The following is a 21,771-nucleotide window of genomic DNA, read 5'->3' on the forward strand; positions in this document are numbered from 1 at the left end:
GTCGCAGGAAAGCAGCATCCATTATCCAGGATCCCTACCGCCCAGGCTATGCTGCTCTCTTCTCACCACTGTCATCAGGAAGAAGGTACAGGAGCCTCAGGACCCACAGCACCAGATTCAGGAGCAGTGATTACCCCTCAACCATCAGGCTCTTTAACCAGTTGGGATAACTTCACTTGCCCTATCCCTGTACTGTGTCCACAACCTCGGGACTCACTTCCAAGGACTCTTAATCCCATGTTCTTGATACTTATTGCTTATTTATTTGTAATTATTATTTCTATTTTTTTCTTTTGTATTTCCACAGTTAGTTATCTTTTGCATATTGATTGTCTATCTATACCATTGGCTGCAGTCTTTTGTTGATTCTATTATGTTTCTGAGTATGCCCACAAGAAAACGAATCTCGGGTTGTATATGGTGACATTTATGTATTTTCGTAATAAATTTACTTTGTACATGAAATTTAAAACATTAGGATGTACAATGAAATGCACCATTTGGCATCAACAGCCAACACAGTCCAAGGATGTGCTTGAGGGCAGACGCAAGTGTGCCACGCTTCCAGTGCCAATGTAGCATGCCCACGACTTACTACCCCTAACCCATGCATCTTGGGATTGTGAGTGGAAATGGGGACACCCGGAGGAAACCAATGCGGTCATAGGGAGAATGTGCAAACTCCTTACAGGCCGCAGTGGCAAGTGAACCCCAATCACGGGTGCTGTAAAGCATTACGCTGGCCACTACTCTTGCCTGCTTCCCCTTCATAAATGGATATGTATGTCAGTATAAATGTACTGATTTGTCTGGATGTATGATATATGAATCTGTGTGCATATATTGTGTCTGTCTACATGGGTCTGTGTCTGCAAGATTTCCTCCCTAATCCATATCCCATAGTTTCATTAACTTAGTGTGTCCTAGCTACCCTAATTTTTAGAAGAGTTTCAAACTATAACTTCCGCCTCTGACCCAAAATAAGAAATCCAATACCATTCTATGTGAACTTGTTCTTTTAAATCAAACGTTGTAAAAAAAAATGGTCACAGCTCCATTAAGGCTTAAAGTAGCATATTTATTCACCAGATGTATTGATATTTAACATAATTTGCATGAGTGGGTTTTGATTGGCATAATTTGGTTGATCTACCCATATGATTATCCATTTGATTTTGGATGCTTTGTAGATATAATTAGTCACTGTTTATTGCTTTATTGAATGCTGGTTTCTGAGGATATAAACTGATTATGTGTTTTCACACAATGTTTTTGAATCTTACCTGGATTAGCTCTCCACGCTCGTGGTGATGCTCCACATATCAGTGAGAGAGTGGAGAACGAGCGTCTGCACAGAATTCTGTCAGATCAAAGCTTTTACTCATATATTACAATGGGATTTGTTTCTTCCTTCACAGCTCTTGCAGCAAGCCACCTCCACAAGTAACCTGGGCGCCTTCAGTGGCATTCAACAGATGGCCGGTGAGTATAGTTAGTTCAGCTCCCCTCCTGTCTGCTAGCTGTTTGGCTAGTTGTGTGCCTTCTACAATGCACCTTATTCTGTAGCGACCACAGTTGTCACAACAGATGAGCAGACTCTACTACTAGAAACATCTTATTCAGAGACTATAAACCATGCACTGCCAATCATTCTATAATTCAGAGGAGCAGAGTTAGGCCATTCGGCCCATTAAGTCTGTGCACCATTCTATCGTGGCTGGTTTATTATCTCTCTCAAACCCATTCTCCTGCCTTCTCTCCATAATCTTTGACACCCTGACTAATCAAGAACCCATCAACCTCCGTTTTAAATACACCCAGTGACTTGGTCGCCATAGGCATCTGTGGCAATGAATTCCACAAATTCACCACCCTATGACTAAAGAAATTCCACCTCACCTCTGCTGTGAAGAGACTGCCTTGTATTTTGAGTTTGTACCATCTTGGTCCTAGACTCCCCCACTAGATTCGGATCCCGAGTAACAGTCATTTTGTTCTCATTTACAACTGTGTACTGGAAATTACATTAAACAATCAAACAATCAGGAAACATCCTCTGCATGCCCACGCTATCTCGGCCATTCAATATTCTGCAGGTTTCATTGAGATCCCACTTAATTCTTCCTCTCCCATTCCGGTCACCTGCCGGAAGAAAGAGCCTTGTAACATCTATCCCATCAAAATTTCAAGAAAGTCATTTCTGATTCTTACAAACTGCAGAAGGTATGGAGTAACAAACAAAGCTTACGGGAGGCACTCAGTGGGTTGAGGAAAGGAAGTGTTGACTTTTCGGATCAAAGTATGGCAGGAGTAGGTTTGTTGCACAATCAGTGTAAAGTTTCGACTTGACAGTTGCTTTCCTTCCACTAATGTTTGGCTTGCTGAGTTCCTCTAGCAGATTAATTGTTGCCACAGATTCCAGCATCTGTAGTCTGTTGTATCTGCAGGGGATGTACACTCAGTGTCCACTTTTTTCGATACACCTGCTCATTAATGGAAACATCTGATCAGCCAATCAGGTGGTAGCAACTAAATACATGAAAGCATGCAGATGTGGTCAGGAGGTTCATTGTTGTTCAGCCCAAACATCAGAATGGGTAAGAAATGTGTTGTAAGTGACTCTGACCGTAGTATGATTGTTCGTGCTGAACAGGGTAGGTTGAGTATCTCAGAAACTGGTGATCTCCTGGGACTTTCACACAGTACAGTGTCTAGAGTTTAAGTGAATAGTGTGAAAAACAAAAAGAAAATATCCAGTGAGTGGCAGTTCTGTGGGCAAAAATGCCTTGTCAATGAGAGAGATCAGAGGTAAATGGCCAGACAGGTTCAAGCTGACAGGAAGGCGACAGTAACTCAAATCACAACACGTTACAAAAGTGGTGTGTAGAAGAGCATCTCTGAATGCCCAACATGTTGAACCCTGAAGTGGATGGACTACAGCAGCAGAAGACCATGAACATACTCTCAGTGGCCACTTTATTAAGTATAGGAGTTACGTAATTAATAAAGTGACCACTGGGTGTGCTGTGTATTGTATTTAATATTTCAGTAATATCTGAGTAATCTTGAAAATATATTGCTGATTAAGCATCCTTTATTTGTTTGAATAGTTTGTTATGGGTTATTTATAAAAATACGTGAATTGAGTGAATCATCGAGCCACCACGTGATAAGTGTATGCCTCGCCTGATGTAAACAGGAACTAAAACTCATATCTCTCAGCTCTCTTGTTTCTCACTGAATTGGTTTCATGTTTCAGAGTTACAAAGCATAATGGAGTGTGGGTAGTTTCTTCTCAGTCTCTCTTTATAATATAACCCTCCACCTCCGAACACCAGTCTCACAAGCCATTCTGCACCACTTCTGAGACTTCTCTTGGGTAAGGAGATAAAAACTACACAAGATGTATCCACTTGTGATTTTCCAGAGACTTGCACCATTGCTGCAGGGTTTCCTTAACTTTGAACAGCATCCTCCTTGCAATTAATTCTAACCCTAGGAAGGGGGGGGGGGGGGTGTCCCAGTAGAATATCATGTACTTGATATATATTTAGTCACAGGCTTGGGGGGGTGGTCTCTTCCCCATGGTCTAAGATAAGAGGACATAGGTTTTAGGTGAGAGGTAGGAGGTTTAAAGAGGATCTAAGGGGAATTTTTTTTTCACCCAGAGAATAGTTAGAATCTGCCTAAAGAGGAGATGGAGGCAGATACTCTCATGACGTTTAAGACACATCTAAGGGCAAACATTACAGTCCTAATGCTGATAAAGAAGGTGATAGGTACAATGGAAGGCACGGTCACAATGGGCCAGAGCAACACACACTGGAGGAACTCAGCAGGTCATGCAGCATCTGTGGAGAGGAGTAAAGAGCCAATGTTTCGGGCCGAGACCCTTCACCAGGACTCCAGTGGGTCTGCTTGTGTGACTTTCAAATGCTGAACACAGAGAACCTCGGGGCTGTGCCTCTCAGCACTTCCGTTGCCCTTGACCTCTGGAAGACGACAGTATCAGCTAAAGTTACTAATGAACCAGCTTGGCTGGAAGAGTGAGCCGACTGGGGCTGGGCTCTTCTCAGGTGCAGCGCCCACATAAAGCCACCTCATGGTGCTCCTCTGCTATCACTTTGGCTTACTTCATCAGTGGTATTCCCAAATTCGCAAGCATACCAGAACATATTACTGAACCCAAGTCCAATTTAAGCTGTGCAGTTTTAAACATGGAAACAAAAGTCTGGGAAATGCAGTGTGATGCACGCAGACATTAAACTGCTACAGCAAGCTGTGCCATGTAAATTAAAGCTATCAAGGAAATTTAATTGCCTTAAATCTGTCTTCACTGAATCTATTGGATAACATTTCACCTGAGAGCTTTAATGAACTAAAGCGGCACAGAAAGATTTATTGCTTTTGGAAAGACCCTTCAGCGGAGGTAATTTTTTTTTATGTTAACTGTTGTGCTGATTATTGCCTTTACTCATTGCAGCCTAGTAACCTACTCTTGAAGAACATAGAGTCAGGCCTGCGCTTCCTTTCAATTAGATCATGGCTGATCTATTTCTTGATTCAAGATTCAAATTTATTAATGACATGTCCATTGGCACACGCAGTGAGATGCACAGTTTGCATTAACAACCAGCAGACCTGAGGGTGTGTTGGGGATTGCTTGCAGGTATCTGCACGCAGTCCAGCACCAATGTTCCCTGACTCCCTTTTTTCCAGCCATCGTGCCATATCTTGAGGTCACAAAAAATGTGGCCTCAGTTTTCAAGACTTTCATTTGAGCCCTTGCCCCCTCCACTCAGTTACAAAGGAGAGATAAGAAGGAGAAAACAGAACTAAGAATAGACCACTTACCTCCTCCAGCCCTGCCCTCAAACCTGACCCTAAGGTCCAAGGAGGCACACATCCCTACTAACCCTAGGTGCACCCTGACTAACCCTGGCCACACCCCCACAAACCCGGTGACTTGTGTAAGGAGGAGGAAGATCCAATAAAGGCAAGTATTGGACTTGGTTAATAAAGGCGTGGGCCAGATCAAAGTGGCAGGGTTGCGTGACACTGAATCTCAAGTGGCAAGATCAAGAAGCACAAGAGGGATGATTTTCCCACTGCCCGAATACTCTCACGATTGGCCTGCCTTTCAGAGTAATCCTCTCTTCCCTGCCCCAGGCCTCATCTGTTCCTCTGTGCCAGTTTACCATAACCCTCAATTGCTTGATCCTTCAAGAATGTATCTACCTCTGCTTTAAAAATCCCCAAGAGAACAGTACAGCCCAAAAACAGGCCCCTCGATGCATGATGTCTGTGCTAAAGAATTCTGAATTAAAGTAAATCACTTCTGCCAGTACATAATCAATATTCCCTTCATTCTCTGTATATTCATGTGTCTGTCTAAAGCCTCTTAAGTGCCTCAGTCATATCTACTTTCACCATCACTTCTGGCAGTGCAGTACCTGCTCTATGTACATTTATTTATGTATTGATTTATTGATTGATTGATTGAGATACGGCATGGAATAGGTTCTCCCGGCCCTTCGAGCCACACTGCCCAGCAACTCCAAATTTAACCCTAGCCTAATCATGGGACAATTTAAAATGACCTCCCAACCGGTACGTCTTTGGATCCTGGGAGGAAACCCTCATGATCACAGGGAGAACGTACGAGCTCCCTACAGATGGAGGTGGAAAATGAACCCGGGTTGCTGGTGCTGTGAAGTGTTGAGCTACCATGCTGTCCCTTTTGAGATACAGCACAGTAACAGGACCCTCCGGCCCAGAGAACCCAAACCGCCCAGTCACACCAATGTGACCAATTGACCTACTAACCCGTATGCTTTTGGGACATTGGAGGAAACTGGAGCACCTGGAGGAAACCCACACAGTCTCGGGGAGAACACGCAAACTTATTACAGACAGTAGCAGAAATTGAACCTGAGTTGCTGGCTCTGTAATAACATTATACTAACCGCTAGGCTGCTGCACTGCTCGAGACAAAACAATCCAAGTTTGTCTGACCTCTCCCGAGAGCATATGCCCTCTAATCCAGACAGCTAGTGAACCATTTCTGTTCCCCCTTTCCAAAGTCTCCACATCCTAATTGCAATGGGGTGATCAGAGCTACACACGGTACTACCAAGGATGGCCTAACAATAGTTTCATTTAACCGCAATGAAGAACATAGAACAGTACAGCACAGGAACCAATCCCTTCTGCTCACAATCTTGTGCTGAATAAATTAAGCTCATTATGAAAAACGCAACTAAACTAATCGTTCCTGCCTACCCAAGGTCCATATCCCTCCATTCACCTCTTAAACACCTCTATTGCACTTGCCAAAGGTAACACCTTTGGTAGCGCATTCCAGACACACTTCACTCTGTTAAAAGAAACTTGTCCCGCATGTCTTCGTTGAACTTGCTTTCTCTCACCTTAAACGCATGTCTTCTGTTATTAGGTATATTCTGACACTGTGGAAGAGGAATAGGCTGTCTGTAGAAAGGATATACTGTATACAGTATATGATATCTGGTATAATATCTTGGGGTGGTGTGGTAGCATTACAGTTAGCACAATGTTTTACAGTACCGGCGACCCGGGTACAATTCCCCCTGATGACTGTAAGGAGTTTGTTCGTTCTCTGGGTGCTCCACTCCCACAGTCCAAAGACCTACCGGTTGGTAGGTTAATTGGTCATTAAATTGGGGGATTGCTGGGCAGCCTGGCTCAGAGGGCCTACTCCCCAATGTATGTCAATAAAACAAAAGAAAAATGAAACTATATAAAATACACACACATTCACAGTACACTTATAAAACTATATATGTGAGGTACTGTATAATCTTTCATAATCTTACAAACTATCAGCTGTAACATCCGCAACCCACCGGGATTGAGAATCCCAGGTATTCTACACCCTCTGTGTGAAAGACATCTCCGGATCTCCAAGCACCTTCCTGTGACGACAAGTTTCCTGACAACGTCCCTCACTGCGTTCCCCCCCTCCCCCCAAGCCTTACTGTACGCTCCCTGCACTGAATGAGATTGTAAGGGATTTTTAAAAGTCAAGCACCTGACAACAGAAGTCTTGCTTTTGTGAATCCAGCCGAGTTCTTATCTGTCTCACAGTCTCCCCCGGAACAGCTGGGACCTGAGACATGCTGCGAAGTTCTGGCGTGGATGCTGTAACAGGGCCTGTGAGAAACATTCATGTCATCCATCTGCCATTCTTTAACTGTTCGTGATTGGCAGCCACTTCTAACATCTGACATCTGCTCTCACTGATTGATATGCAGATTTATGGTAATCACAGTGCACAGTAAGAGGAGAAATTATCTAAGGTGAACATTAAATTAAATTTACATGGCCTTATCATTGTAAATAAAATCAGAAGTTTCAGGTAAGAATATTCATCTTACAAGCTGAGTTTAAGAGAGGAAATGGTGCACGATTTAATGAAGAGCTAAAAATGAACCTGTGCTTAATATTAAGGGGAAGTAGTGAAGATTACAATGGACATATTTACTAGCAGATGTACTACACACAAGACTCAGTGGAAGATTAGCCCAAGTAATTGATGGGAACTTATTTTTTTCTTTCTTCTCTCACTCTTTTAACTTAATTGTTCAAATCCAACTAATAAGTTAGCACTGAGCATGTGAACTTCGTGCTTTGAACCCGCCCCCCCACCAAATCCTACTGTTTCAATGCACAATATTTGTTACAGTGTTTTACATCATAGCTTCAACTATGAAAACAACAAATTTCACGACATATGTCAGTGATATTAAACCTGATTCGGAGTCAACTTGCTGCTTCTTGGACAGAATCATGGCTAGGAGCACACAGTCCTGATGAAGGGTCTCAGCCAGACCATCGACTGTTTATTCCTCTCCATCAATGCTGCCTGACCTGCTGAGTTCCTCCAACATTTTGTGTGTGTTGCTCTGGATTTCTAGCATTTGCGGAACCTCTTGTGTACATGGATAAGGAGTTTTAGGGGAATATGGATCAAACATGGGCAGATGGGACTTACTTGGGTAGGCAACATGGATGAGTTAGGCTTTGCTGTAGTTCTCCGTGATTCTGCTGAGGCCTTCACGTGCTAGCTACACAAATTTAATAGTCTGGAGAGTTTGAGTAGTGATACGATGTTTGTGCAGGGAATCACTTGGCTCCTTTGGAGTTCTTTCTGCATTCTTTAGCTGAGAATTTAGTATTGGAGCCATAAATACACATAGTGGTCACTTTCTTAAGTACAGGAGTGGAACGTGTTGTGGTCTTCTGTTGCTGTAGCCCATCTGCTTCAAGGTTCGATGTGGCGTCTGTTCAGACGCTCTTCTGCACACCACTTTTGTAAAGGATAGTTATTTGAGTTACTGTCGCCTTCCTGTCAGCTTGAACCAGACTAGCCATTCTCCCCTGAGCTCAATCATTAACAAGTCATTTTCACCCACCGAACTGCCACTCGCTGCATGTTTTTTTTGTTTTTTGCACTATTCTCTACACACTCTAGAGACTGTTGTGCGTCAAATTCCCAGGAGATCAGCAGTTTTTGAGATATACAAACCATCCTGTCTGGCACCATCAATCATTCCACTGACGAACTCACTTAGATCACATTTCCTCCCCATTCCAATGCTTAACCTGAACAACAACTGAATGTCTTGACTACGTCTGCATGTTTTTATGCATTGAGTTGCTGCCACATGATTAGCTGATCAGATATTTGCTTTAATGAGTTGGTGTAGCTAATAAAATAGCCACTGGGTGTTTGTACAACAAACATGTTGAAAGTGGAGGTGAGTGGCTACAGTAATAAAGACCAACTGAAAACCTCAGGCCTTCCTCACTGAGAAAAAAATAGAAAGCAGTGTTCTTAAAGGAAATTTTAAAAACTTCAGAAGATAAATTGGCATAAGAGGACTCAAGCTCAGGATCATTGCCAGGTAAATGAAAGGTAAAAATGTAAAGACTATTTTTCACTCATCCATACACAAATGATTTCTCATAGCTGGCTATTGGGTCACCTAAATTGAGTCACATCAATATTTAAAATGTTGAAAGGACATGATTGAAAAGCTGGAAAGTGGAATTTGAGCAGATTTCTCTTTAGAGTTGGAATCAGCGGAGATGCTCTGGGCCAAATGATCAACTGTGTCATTTTTAGTTTCAAAACGCTTGGGTAGGGTCCAAAAATAGAATGTACGTTATTTATTTGTGTGAGAGCAGATACAGTTACTCATATCACAGCTACTCCCAATCACTCATTGTCACTGAATACCATGACCTATCTTAGTTCCCAGTCAGACAATACCTCTGTATTAAAGTGCTTGTCCTTGGATTAAGATCCTTCTAAACCCTCAAACACGTTTATCCTGGTCCAGCCCTGCACCCCTTTTTCAATGCTCGAGTTGTTCACTATTGGCGACCATCCCTTCAGCTGCCAAGTACCTCACCTCCTAAATTCCCTTCCTTAAATCCTCCAGTTTGGCATTGTGTGCCTCCTCAACATCTTCCCCTTTGGGCACTGTCTTGGCGTCGAAACTTGTTTGTAGTCTTGTGAAGCATGTTCAGATTCAGATTAAATTACTTATCACATGTACTTCAAGCCATACAGTGAATCGTGTTGTTTGTGTGAACAACCAATACAATCTAGGGATGTACTGGGGGCAGCCCACAAGTGCTGCTGCACATTCTGGCTCCAGCATAGTGTGCCCACCACATTCACAGAAAACACAAGCAACAACAAAGCAAGCCCCTTTCCTTCCTCCCATGTCGACAGTTTGTTAATAGTGGCAGCATAAATGTGGATGGCCCAAGTGTGCTGTCGCATCTTTTCTCAACTTGAGTGCTTTCACTATTTTACACAGATAAGGCCCTCACATTTGCTGACCCTTAGTTATCCTGCACCAGGATTGGGCAGGTCTGGTTCCTTGAACATCCAGAGCATAAGAGTTTCTGATACCGTAGCATAGAGAATAGTGCATCACCTTATAGCGACAGCGATCATCAATCGGAATTCAATTCAAACCGCTGTCTATAAGGAGTGTGTACTTTCTCCCCTTGATTTGTGGGTTTCCTCCAGGTATTCCAGTTTCCTCCCCATTTCAAACAGGACATATGGTTAGGGTTAGAGAGTTGTGCCACATTGCCGGATTCAGGAACAGTTATTGCCCTTCAGCTGTCAGGCTCCTGTGTCAGTATGGATAGCTTCACTCACCTCATCACTGAACTGATTCCACTGCCTGTGGGTTCACTGTCAAGGACTCTACAACCCATGTTCTCAGTATTATTTGCTTGTTTGCTTGTATATTTCTTTATTTTTATTGTATTTGCACAGTTTGTCTTCTGTTGCATATTGGTTTTTGTGAGTCATTTTTGTGTATGGCTTTTCGTTGATTCTATTGTATTACTTTGTTCCACTGTGAATGCCTGCTAGATAATAGAACCAGGGAGTATGGGTGGACTCTTGCTGCCAACACTTACTACTAGGATACCACAAGGAAATTAAAATAAAACCATTATAAAGCATTTCATCATTAAAGCATCTCAGAGCATTTCACAACAACAATTTTTTTTTTGGAACACAGTGGCTCTTGGCAGCTGCTCTGCATCAACAACATCTCATAAACAGCAGTGGTTTGAATGATTGTTTCATATTGGTTTAAAGAGGAATTTGGCTCAGAGCAGCAGTAAAACTTTGGGGCTGCTGCAGCCCTGCCTGAGTCATTGGAATGATACCTCAGCTTAATGTCTCACACTTCCATCTGTACAAAAATAAGTCAATAAATCGTAGGAATGTAGGACAACGAGGGGAAATTTGATAGAGGTGTACACAATTGCCAAGAACAATCTTGGTTGTGGAAGGATCATGATTGCCTACTTTACATAAAGAACAAACAAATACAAAATTATGAGGAGTATAGCTAGGGTTAACACAAATAGACTTTTCCCACTGAGGTTGGATAAAACTAGAATTCAAAGTCATAGGTTAAAGGTGAAAGGTGAAATAATTAAGGGGAAACCTGAGGAGGAACTTCCTCGCTCAAAGGGCTATGCAATTGTGGGCCAAGCTGCCAGAGAAAATTGTGGCTGTGGGTTTGAATTCAACATTTAATAGAGGTTTGGATAGATACATGGACGGGAGGGCCATGATCCATGATAGGACTAGATAGAGTAACTAGATGGGCCAAAAACCCTGTTTCAGTGCTGCAGTGGTCTATGACTAATCAGACTTACAGAAAAAACGAACTGAACCACGTAAAATTTTTTTTTTAAACTGCTGATGCTGGAAATCCAAGTCAAAGGCAGTTTTCTAAGAAATATTCAACAGGTCATGCAGTATCCATGGAAAGAGAAAGAGAAACAGTGTTAATTTTCCCTTTTATCAGAACCGGGGAATGGAGACGAGTTCCTCATATGGTGGGACTTTGTGCATCTGCTTTGGATTTTGACCCAGTGCAATTTACTGGAGTCTACAGCTGTGCACAGTCAGGATTTGCAAAAGGATTTGGGAGCTCTGGAGTTGGGGTGAACATACAGTGTCAAAGAGTCATTCAGAATGGACACAGGCCCATCGAGAATGTACCAACCACCGCGCTCCAACTCACTAACCCTGCACGAATTCCACTTTGCTCTCCCCACATTCCTATCAAGCTTCCTTCAGATTCTACCACTCACTTGCACAATAGGATCAGTTTACAATGGCCATTTAATCTCCCAACCAGGAATATAAAAAGAAGGCGCTAGAAAGAGATGTCCAGTCAGTCAGCATCAGGAAAAGAACTTGGCATTGCAAATGTAACCCTTCAACAAGACAGCCTTGAAATCCAGCGATTGTCTGGAAGCCAGTTATGAACTCAGTGTTGCCCAACTGCTTTCTGTTTATTGCAGTTGATTCCAATATCGTTTTTAAAAACAGCTGTGGGGGTAATTTCCAATCCCTCCCCACTTGCTCTATTCCCCATTCTGACCTTCCACCTCTTCTCCCCTAACCCCACCTTTTTATTCTGGCATCTTCCCCCTTCCTTCTCAGTCCTGAAGAAGAGTCTTGACCCAAAGCGTCATTTTCATAGATATGCTGTCTGACCTACTGAGTTCCTCCAGCATTTTTTGTGTGTTGCTTTAAACATATATTGTAGGTTCCAGGGTTTCTTCAGCATTAATCACAAAGGATACATTAATATTTTTGACTTTTTAAAAAAGGACTGAATCAATGAACGTTCTCCCACCAATTCCTTCTTCCCTGCTTTATTTTGGCCAACGTTCAGAGAGGTAAGAGATAAATAACGAAAAGAACCGTGGACAAAAACAGGAAACATTATAAGCTGGCATTTGCAGAGCAGACTATTGTCATTGTAGACCAAATCAGAACTGAACAACCTTTACCTAAAATGGTAGCCATTTTATGGAAAACGTTGATTAATCGGCTTCTGTGCTGCAGCCTGTTGTATTTACGTTGCAAGTTCCCCACACTCTGAAATGCAAACTTCTGCAGGTTTCTTTGTAAAATCCTCCATCTCAGAGAGCTGTGCTGGCCTGTCACTGAACATATTCCAAGCTGAGATTTTTGGTTGCCTAAATATTAAGCGGATCATGGATATACAATCAGCATCACGTTTATTATTATTTAGCTATTTAACTATTTATGGTTCTATTACTATTTATTATTTATGGTGCAACTGTAACGAAAACCAATTTCCCCCGGGATCAATAAAGTATGACTATTATCACAGACATACTTGGTGAGATTTGTTGTTTTGTGGCAGCAGTACAGTGCAATACTTTAAAAAATGACTATAAGTTACAAGAAAAAATATATATAAAAACTAAGTAGTACAAAAAGTGAGGTAGTGATCATAAGACTTAGGAGCAGAATTAGGTCATTCAGCCCATCGAGTCTGCTCTGCTGGTCCATCATGTCCAATTTATTATCCCTCTCATCCCCATTCTCCAGTCTTCTCCCCGTAACCTTTGACATTCTTATGTATCATGAATCTATCAACCTCCACATTAAATATATCCTCTGGCTAAAGAAATTCCACTTCATCTCTGTTCTAATGGAATATGCTTCCTTTCTGAGGCTGTGCTCTCTGGTCTTAGACTCCCTCACTGATGGTGGTCAGGAGGAAGCTGTTCCTAAAACATTGAGTGTGTGTATCCAGGCTCCTGAAGCTTGGAAAATGAACAGCTCCTACATTTTATTATGTTCTCATAAAATTCTCTTCCATTGGCTTCATAGAACTTGGATTTCAGAAGCAAAGTACAAAGTGCTTTCACATTACTATATTGGGAGTTCAGAGCAACCTCCCAAGGTCCAGTTTTTATTCCTTTCTCTTTTTAATTATGAGCTGTCAATCAGCGACTACCATTTCTTTTCTTTCAGGGAAAGGCTCAGCGGGTACCAAGAAAGCTGTTCTCTGCTTTGGCAACGAAGCGATTTGTGACTGAGAGAGGATTAAGATAATATTGTTCTTTTGTCCCAGTTAAAGTCGATCCACAGACGTCAGCAGTGACAGACAGTTCTCATATTTATTTCAAATTTCCGGCATTTCCAATTTCTCTAACTGCCCAGGTTCACCTGTTAACTAGATAGTAGCCAAAGCATTGTGTCAGTCTGACAAGTTTGGTCCTCACCATATCACTGACATCCCTTTCCTTTCTTTGTGACTTGAAACAGACTTGTTTCCTCACTTTTCTGGTTCCAAAGAAAAATCACTGACTTGAAACAATAACAGCTTTTCCCTCTCATAGAGGCATAGAGTATTACAGCACAGAACAAAGCCCTTTGGTCCATCTATTCTGTGCTGGCCTGGTCTTCTTCCAGTCCCATCTAGCCTGCAAACACACCATATCCCTCCAAACCCCTCTTAAAGGTTCCAATTGAACCTTCATCTACCACTTCTGCTGGCAGCTCGTTTCACCCTTGAACTATCCTCTGAGTGAAGAAATTTCCCTTCATTTTCCTCTTAAATATTTCACCCTTCACCCTAAACCTGTGACATCTAGCTCTAGTCTGATCATCTGTATACCCTATGGATGTATAGAAGGTTATGGGAGGTACAGGTGAGCTGAATATCTTCAGATTTTTTCACACAACCTAAGGGGAAAAGGCTGCATGCATCCACTCTATCTATACTTCTCTTAACCTTCTACACCTCAATAAGATCTCCCCTCATTCTCCTACACTCCAAGGAATAAAATCCTAACCTATTCAGCCTTTCCCTATAACTCAGGTTCTCAAGTCCCAGCAACAACCTTGTAAATTTCCTCTGCACTCTTTCAAGCTTATTGAATTCTTTCCTGCAGGTAGGTGACCATACCGCACGCCATACACTAAGTTTGGCCTCACCGACTCCTGTACTCAATGCCCTGATTTACGAGGGGCAATGATTTACGAAGGCCCCTCTCCACTGACCTCAGGAGTATTTTTATTTGTTGGCAGGTTTTTGGTTTTTCTTGCACTAATTACACCCTGCTAAACGTGGCCTGGTTGTTGTGTGTTTCCCCTAGGAATGAGTGCCTTGCAGTTACAGAACTTAGCGACCCTAGCAGCCGCTGCAGCTGCCGCGCAGAACACAGCAACCACAAATGCCAACCCGCTCTCTGCCGCCACAGGAGCACTCGGTGCACTGACAAGTCCAGGTAACCTGATTTTTCACTCAACTCCGTCCAGACAAAAAAAATATATCTGGTTGATCTCCTGTGGTGTTGCTCACTGGATGATGTTTGGTACTCATTATATATAAAAACAGTGGAACATTGAACCAAGGAATGGCAATTTAGTAGGATGCTTGCAGCAGTTGAGAACATTTTATGATTGGCTCTGGTCAGAAAATTGTAATTGAGTTCTGTGGATGGTATTGACAATAATGGGAGTATTGTTAAAAATGGGCAATGGTGTAAAATTGGATATAAGTTTTTTTTAAATGGCTAAGAATAGTGCAAAAAAAGACAAAGATTCAAACATTGACAACGTAGATAATTGGTGTATTACGGAGTGATGTGGTAACATGATGCCATTCCACACAGGCACTAAGATCCAGGATGAATTAAAAATTGATGGAGCAGGTGCCGGAAAGGCTTGTTCACGTAACACACAGGGGTGCCCCACATTCGGGTGCCACAGTAACGCCATTACAGTGCCACTGACCTGCATACAATTTCACCGCTGCCTGTAAGAAGTCTGTACGTTCTGTCCGTGATCATGTTAGTTTCCTCCAGGTACTCCAGTTTCCTCCCACTTGCAGGTTAGTAGGCTAATTGGGCAGCATAGTGTCATTGGGCCAGAAAGGCTGTTTACTGCACTGTATATAAATTAAAAGAAATAAAATTACTGCCCAAGATATGTATATATAATATATCTCCAGAGGTGTACATATTTCAGGAGTGATGTATACTGCCGCAGCTAATATCACCAAACCCAATATTAAGCGATTCCCTTTATGCAGCAGACTCATTCAGAACATGGCAACAAGTCATGAGTTCTTGTTTTAATGTATCTTTAAGTGCCCATTACCCAATATGCCCAAATCATGTAATTTATTGGCAACCTGGAGACCTACTTGAATTAAAGGTCTTGTAAGGCAAGCACATCAGCTTGGGTGGTATCACTGCTTCAAATTGTGGTTAATTCCTTATAATATGAATGCGGTCTGACCTCAGTCTAATCACATTAGATGTAAGCGTAGCTTAATTTAGTTGGACAAGCATCCTCTGGGCAAATTGTCAATTCACAAGAACTTTGCCAGCTGTTCCCCCACGATTCAGGATTCCAGTACAACTGGTGGACCTCTCCATCTTTTATTTTGGTATGAATAACTTCCCATGTTCTCCCCTCTTGCAGTTAGCTCTGCAATGGGCGTCAAAGCCAAACATTTTAGCTTCAGATTACAAGCTCTGTCACCGTCTATTGTGGAGTCTTATGTTGTTGAAACTGCAGAGGAGCAGCCATTCTGTTATGCAGATAGCAGTTTGCGTAAAGCTAATACAGCGCCAATGACCCGGGTTCAATTCCTGCCGCAGTCTGTAAGGAGCTTGTACGTTCTCCCCACAGCCGTATGGGTTACTTCAGGATGCTTCCGCACTCCAAAAGACATGTGGGTTAGTAAGATGTGAGCACGCTATGTTAGTGTCGGATTTCACTATATATTTTGATGCACATGTGACAAATAAAGCTAATCTTTAAAATCTTTTTAAAAAGGAGTTTATTTCTCAGTAACATGATCTGTCATAACCTCTAGATTTAAGCATCTGAATCAGGTTTATTGCCTGACATCAGTCATGAGATTTACTGCTTTATGGCAGTAGCGTCATGCAGGCATAAGAAATTGCTATGTTGTGATATAGAAATAAATAATAGTGCAAAAAGGGGAATAGCAAAGTAGTGTTCATGGACTAAGATGTTCCTAAAATGTTGAGTGTGCTTCCTTAAGCCCCAGTCGCTCCTCCCTGATGGTAGTAATGAGGAAAGGGCATGTCTAGGATCGTGCATGTCCTTCATGATGGATGCTGCCTTCTTGAGGCACTGCCTTTTGAAGATGTCCTCGATGGTGATACGCAGTCAGGAAAGAATATGTGCATTCCCAGTCTCATGTTCAAATTCCTAGAGGCATCAGGTTAGATACATGCAGGTAAACATGCTGTTGGTAACTGCTCGCTCCTTCCAGCTGACGAACCACTGCCTTTGCACATTGAGCAAAGTATGGAAGAAACATAGAGTGTAACAAGGGCACAGACTTTGCACTGGACAAGGGATTAAAGCATCGTCAAGTGCAGAGGGATATGGCTGCCACACTCAGTTTGCAGCTGTTGGTGAGGCAATGCGTTTTGCCTTGACATTCAATGACACCAAGTCCCCCGTTAAATCCTGGCAGTCACCAGCAACCACTGAACTGGCCCAGTCCCACAAGTATTGGCTGCAAGAACAGGTCAGGGGCTGAGTATCTGGTGGTGAATGACCAAAGCCACTCCCTTATCTACAAGGCACGAGCCAGGAGCATGAGGGAGTCCTCTGCGCCTGCCGTTGTGAATGCAGTTCCAACAATGCTCAAGAAGCATTAACAACAAGCAGCCCCATCCATCAATTGTATTCACTCTCTCCACCATCAGCCCATTATGGCTTCTGTGTGTACCAGCTACAAAAAGACTGCAGTAACTTCCTCAACAGAACCTTCCAAATAGATCAGAGATTAAAGATTAGCTTTATTTGTCACATGTACATCAAAACATACTTTGAAATGCATCGTTTGCGTCAAGTCAAATCAGTGAGGATTGTACTAGGGGGAAGCCCACCCCCAGTTCCAACATAGAATGCCCACAACTCACTAACCCTCACCTGTACATCTTTGGAAAGTGGGAGGAAACCCCAGCCCCCAGAGGAAACCCACACGTTCACGGGGAGTACGTACAAGCTCCTTACAGTCAGTGGTGGGAATTGCACCCTGATCTTACAGCTGGCGCTGTAAAACATTGCACAATGCACCCAGACAAATCTTCCAGGCAATCTCGGTCACCCAGAGCTCTAACAGCAGTACGTGTGTAGAAACACTGTAATTTGCAAGTTCCTCTTCAAGTTGCACGCCATCATTATTTGACCAATCCTTCACTGGGACCAACGTCCTGAAACTTCTAATCAACCAATTTGGAACGCTTTTACCAAAGTGCAGAATTCCAAATGGTGAGTTAGCAGCAGCCTCCTAAAGATACCCAAGGACAGATGATAACTGCTTGCTTTACATTCTTCCCATGACTGTGTGGGTTTCTTCTAGGTAAATCAGAGTTAGGTTTCATATCACTGGCATTTGTTGTGAAATTTGTTGTTTTGCAGTAGTAGTAGAGTGCAATACATAAAAAAACTACAAATTACAATAAGAAAATATACTGTGTGTGTGTATATATATATATATAAGTAAGTAGTACAAAGAGAGGGCAAAAAAGAAAAAAGTAGTGAGGTGGTGTACGTGGGTTCATTTTCCGTTCAGCAATCTGATGGCAGAGGGGAGGAAGCTGTTCCTAAAATGTTCAGTGTATGTCTTCAGGCTCCTGTAACTCCTCCTTGATGAGAAGAAAGCATGTCCTGGAAGATGGGGTCCTTAATGATGGATTTAGCCTTTTTGAGACATTGTCTTTTGAAGGTGTCCTTGTTGCTGGGGAGGTTAGTGCCCATTATGAAGCTGGCTGAGTTTGGTGAGGGTGCTCCAGTTCGTTCCTACATTCCAAACTCTTACGAATTAGTAGATCAGTTGGTCATATGGGTGGCATTGGGCTCCGTGGGCTTGTTAAGCTGTTAACGTGCTGTATCCCTAAATAAGAATAAAGAAATAAGTAAATTAGAACTTGGCAGAGTATATCCAAAGCCATTGTTCCTGTAGAATCATTGTGCTGTGATCTTACACAGTACCAGAGTATCAGCTCTCTTGTGTGGGCCTATTGTTTCCCAAACTATTTTCTTCCCATAAAAATCCAAACCACCCTCAAGGCCCAGTGTTGTGGGATTACATTAATAGTTATGGCCAAGAGTCAAATCTCTGAATGGGACTTCAGTCTCCTTGAATATTGCTAGTCAGTTCTTCTGAAACGGTTGAAAGGTCCCTCTGTGGAAATAGCTGAGAATTTGGGTTTCAACTTGAAATTGACTATAATTTCTCATTGTTGAGAAGGAATAAATTTAATGTAGCATGTCACTAGTGTGACAGTCCATAACTCACTGGAGTCAGGTGTGTGTTGCTAAGTGTATGGAAGGGTGGAAAATGTGTGACTCAGGAGAGTTTTATGAGTTCAGAGTTTACATTTGCACTCAAAAGTTTCAGAAGTGTTGCTGCTATGACTAATGAGCGTGGATATTTTTAGGTTTGAGCTCTGGAAAGAGTATGCCTGAAATGGAATGTTGTTGATCATACAGTCAAATTGCAAGAAAAGAACCGAAATAAAAACAAAATGCTGGAATACTGAGCAGAAAGTAATTGACTTCGCTCAGGCTTCAAATAAATTAAGCACACATTTTAAATCTATTTACTTACTTAACGATTCAGTGCGGAATAGTCACTTCCAGCCATTGAGCTGCACCACCCAGCGACCCATCTTCTTAACCCTAGCCTAATTGCCAGACAGTTTACAAATGACCAGTTAACCTACTGACCAGTACATCTTTGGAATGTGTTTGGAAACTGAAGCACCCGGAGGAAACCCACGTGCATCATGGGGAGGATGTACGACGTCCTTACTGACAGGTTTGCAATTGAACTCTGAGCTCCCAACACCCCGCGTTAGTCGTAGCGCTAACCACTACGCTACCGTGGTGCCCTACCTGTTGAAATTTCTGGCCAACATTAACACATATTCTGCGAGTCGAAAACTGACAGTGCAGAGAACAGCCTACAGTGGTTACTCTTCCAACTCTTGTACCTCCTGGGTGGCATGGTGGCATAGTTTAGCGTAGTGCCAATACAGCACCAGCCACCCAAGCTCAATTCCTGCAGCTGCCTCTAAGAAGTTTATATGTTCTCCCCATGACTGTAGTGGGTTTTCTCCAGTTGCTCTGGTTTCATCCCACGTTCCAAAGATGTACAGTTAACAGGTTAATTGGCCACATTGGGATAATTGGGAGGCACCGGCTCATTGGGTAGGAAGTGCCTGTTACCATGCTGTATCTCTTAACAAAAACCATTGCACCGAGGACCTCTCCCTCGTCCCTCACCTTTCCACTCCCTTTTGGCAATATCTTCCAAAAATACCATGCTGCTGCCAACCCATCTGCAGAAAATGCTCAGTCCTATCTCACCACCACCTTTCTCAGCCCCTCTAATCTTTAGATTCCACAGCAGTGGATATTGCAGGCAATTTCAAACTCCTGGGAGTGCACATCTCACACAACCTCTCACGGTCCCAGAACACATTCCACATAATCAGGAAAGCTCACCAACACCTCTGTATCCTGAGGTGGCTGAAGAGAGCTGGACTATGCATTTCCATATTCATGTAATTCTGTGGATGGGCAGTAGAGACCATTCTAACAATCTGCATCACTGCATGGTATGGAAACTGCACTGCGGTAGGTAGGAAGGATCTGCAACAGGGTAGTCAAAACTGCCCAACACGTCACTGGCACTAGTCCACCTGCCATCAAGGACATACACACAGAAGGTGCTGGAAAAGGGCCTGTAACATCATGAAGGATCTCACCCACCCTGATCATGGACTGTTTGTCCCACTCCAATTGAGGGGAAGCTATGTGGCATCCACACAGGACTACCAAACTCAAAAACAGTTAGTTTTCCCCAAACAGTAAGGCTGATCAACACCTCCACCCATCAATGCATCCCCTCCACAACCCCAACCACCACTACTTTATCATTTCCTGTAAGAATCACCTTATGTACAGACTCTCCTGTACCTAGCATCACTTTATGGGCATACAATCAATCTATGTATGTAAGCTATCTTATGTATTTATATTTATCGTGCTCTTTAATATTATTGTATTCTCTATCTTACTGTGTTTTTTTTGTACTGTGTCGGTTCCAGAGTAACAATTATTTTATTCTCCTTTACTGGACATTACTTTATAAACAATTTTGAAGTGTGTAATCTATCTTTAATCTCAGTAATTTTTATCCGTCATGCCACACTGATGAGTACAATTTTCCTCCAGCCAAACACATGGCCTCTATATCTCACCACAAGCCCTGCTCTCCAGGGGCATAGTGAAACAGGACCAGACTGCCAATAACTTTGACACTGCGTTTGACCAGAACATAAATATGCAACCACATACCCGTGTCATTGCGAAGATCACCTGTTTTCACCTCAGTGACATATTCTGTAACTGCCTATCATCTTTCTACAAAACCTTTGGTTCTTGTCTTTTCAATCTCTTGACTGAATTTTCCAGCCCAGTTTTCCTCAACCAATCCTCCAGAGTTTGAAGGTCACCAATCAGGCATAAGAGCTAAAATAGACCTTCCCTCATTCATGGTTGATCTATTGCCTGTGCTGTAGAACCCTTGATGCATTGTTCTGTCTTTGCATTGAAGGTATTCAGTGTTTTCAGTTTTCCTTCCCCTAAGGAATGGGGAATTGCAAGGAAATTCCTCCTCATCACTAATTTAAACAGAAGTCCCTTTACGCTGAAACTCTCTGTCTCTTTTCTAATCCTTGCTGAGACCTGTTCACTTGTAATCTTCGCACCTGTTGATCACTGTAAAGCAGTGACTCTGTTTTAAAATTCTTGCTTTCAAATGACTCCTTACCCCCTCAACTAGCTTTATCTCATCCCTGCCTTTGTAATTTCCACCATCCCACAAAAGATGACCATGTTCTCAGTCGCCAAAGACCTCGGCTTGAAATATTGCTTCCTCGTTAGTATTCCCACCAGTCATGCAGGAGACTGCAGTTCAGTTCCCCAATGGGGAGACAGTATACTGGTGCAGCACAGTAGCATTGCAGTTATTGCAAAGCTTTTCAGCACCATCTTAACTGGAGTTCATTTCCATCATCAGTCTGTAGTTTGTACGTTCTCCCTGTGAACAAGCGGGATTCTCGCGGGTGCTCTGGTTTCCTCCCTCATTCCAAAGATGTACGGGGTACGGTTGATAAGTTGTGACGATGCTATGTTGAGCCTAGAAGTATGGCAACACTCGCAAATTGCCCAGCATAATCTGCACTGATTTGATTAGATGCAAACGACCTTTTTCACTGTGTATTTCAATGTACATGTGAAAAATAAAGCTATTCTCTAAATTTCACTTTCTCTTCTTTCCTCCTTTGATAACC

General features: G+C 42.6%; 1 protein-coding gene across 16 annotated transcripts in view; it reads left to right on the top strand.

Moving 5' to 3' along the window:
• Nucleotides 1-21,771, top strand: part of celf2 (cugbp, Elav-like family member 2) — an 809,970-nt gene that overhangs the window by 753,659 nt on the left and 34,540 nt on the right. For all 16 annotated transcript variants that reach the window (XM_072241427.1, XM_072241413.1, XM_072241419.1 and 13 more), the window contains 2 exons: nt 1,419-1,482; nt 14,512-14,643. In XM_072241427.1, coding sequence (XP_072097528.1) covers nt 1,419-1,482; nt 14,512-14,643 — 196 coding nt within the window. The remainder of the gene's footprint in view (nt 1-1,418; nt 1,483-14,511; nt 14,644-21,771) is intronic.

Source organism: Mobula birostris, chromosome 23 (genome assembly GCF_030028105.1).
Source record: "Mobula birostris isolate sMobBir1 chromosome 23, sMobBir1.hap1, whole genome shotgun sequence".
NCBI classification, from domain to species: Eukaryota; Metazoa; Chordata; class Chondrichthyes; order Myliobatiformes; family Myliobatidae; genus Mobula; species Mobula birostris.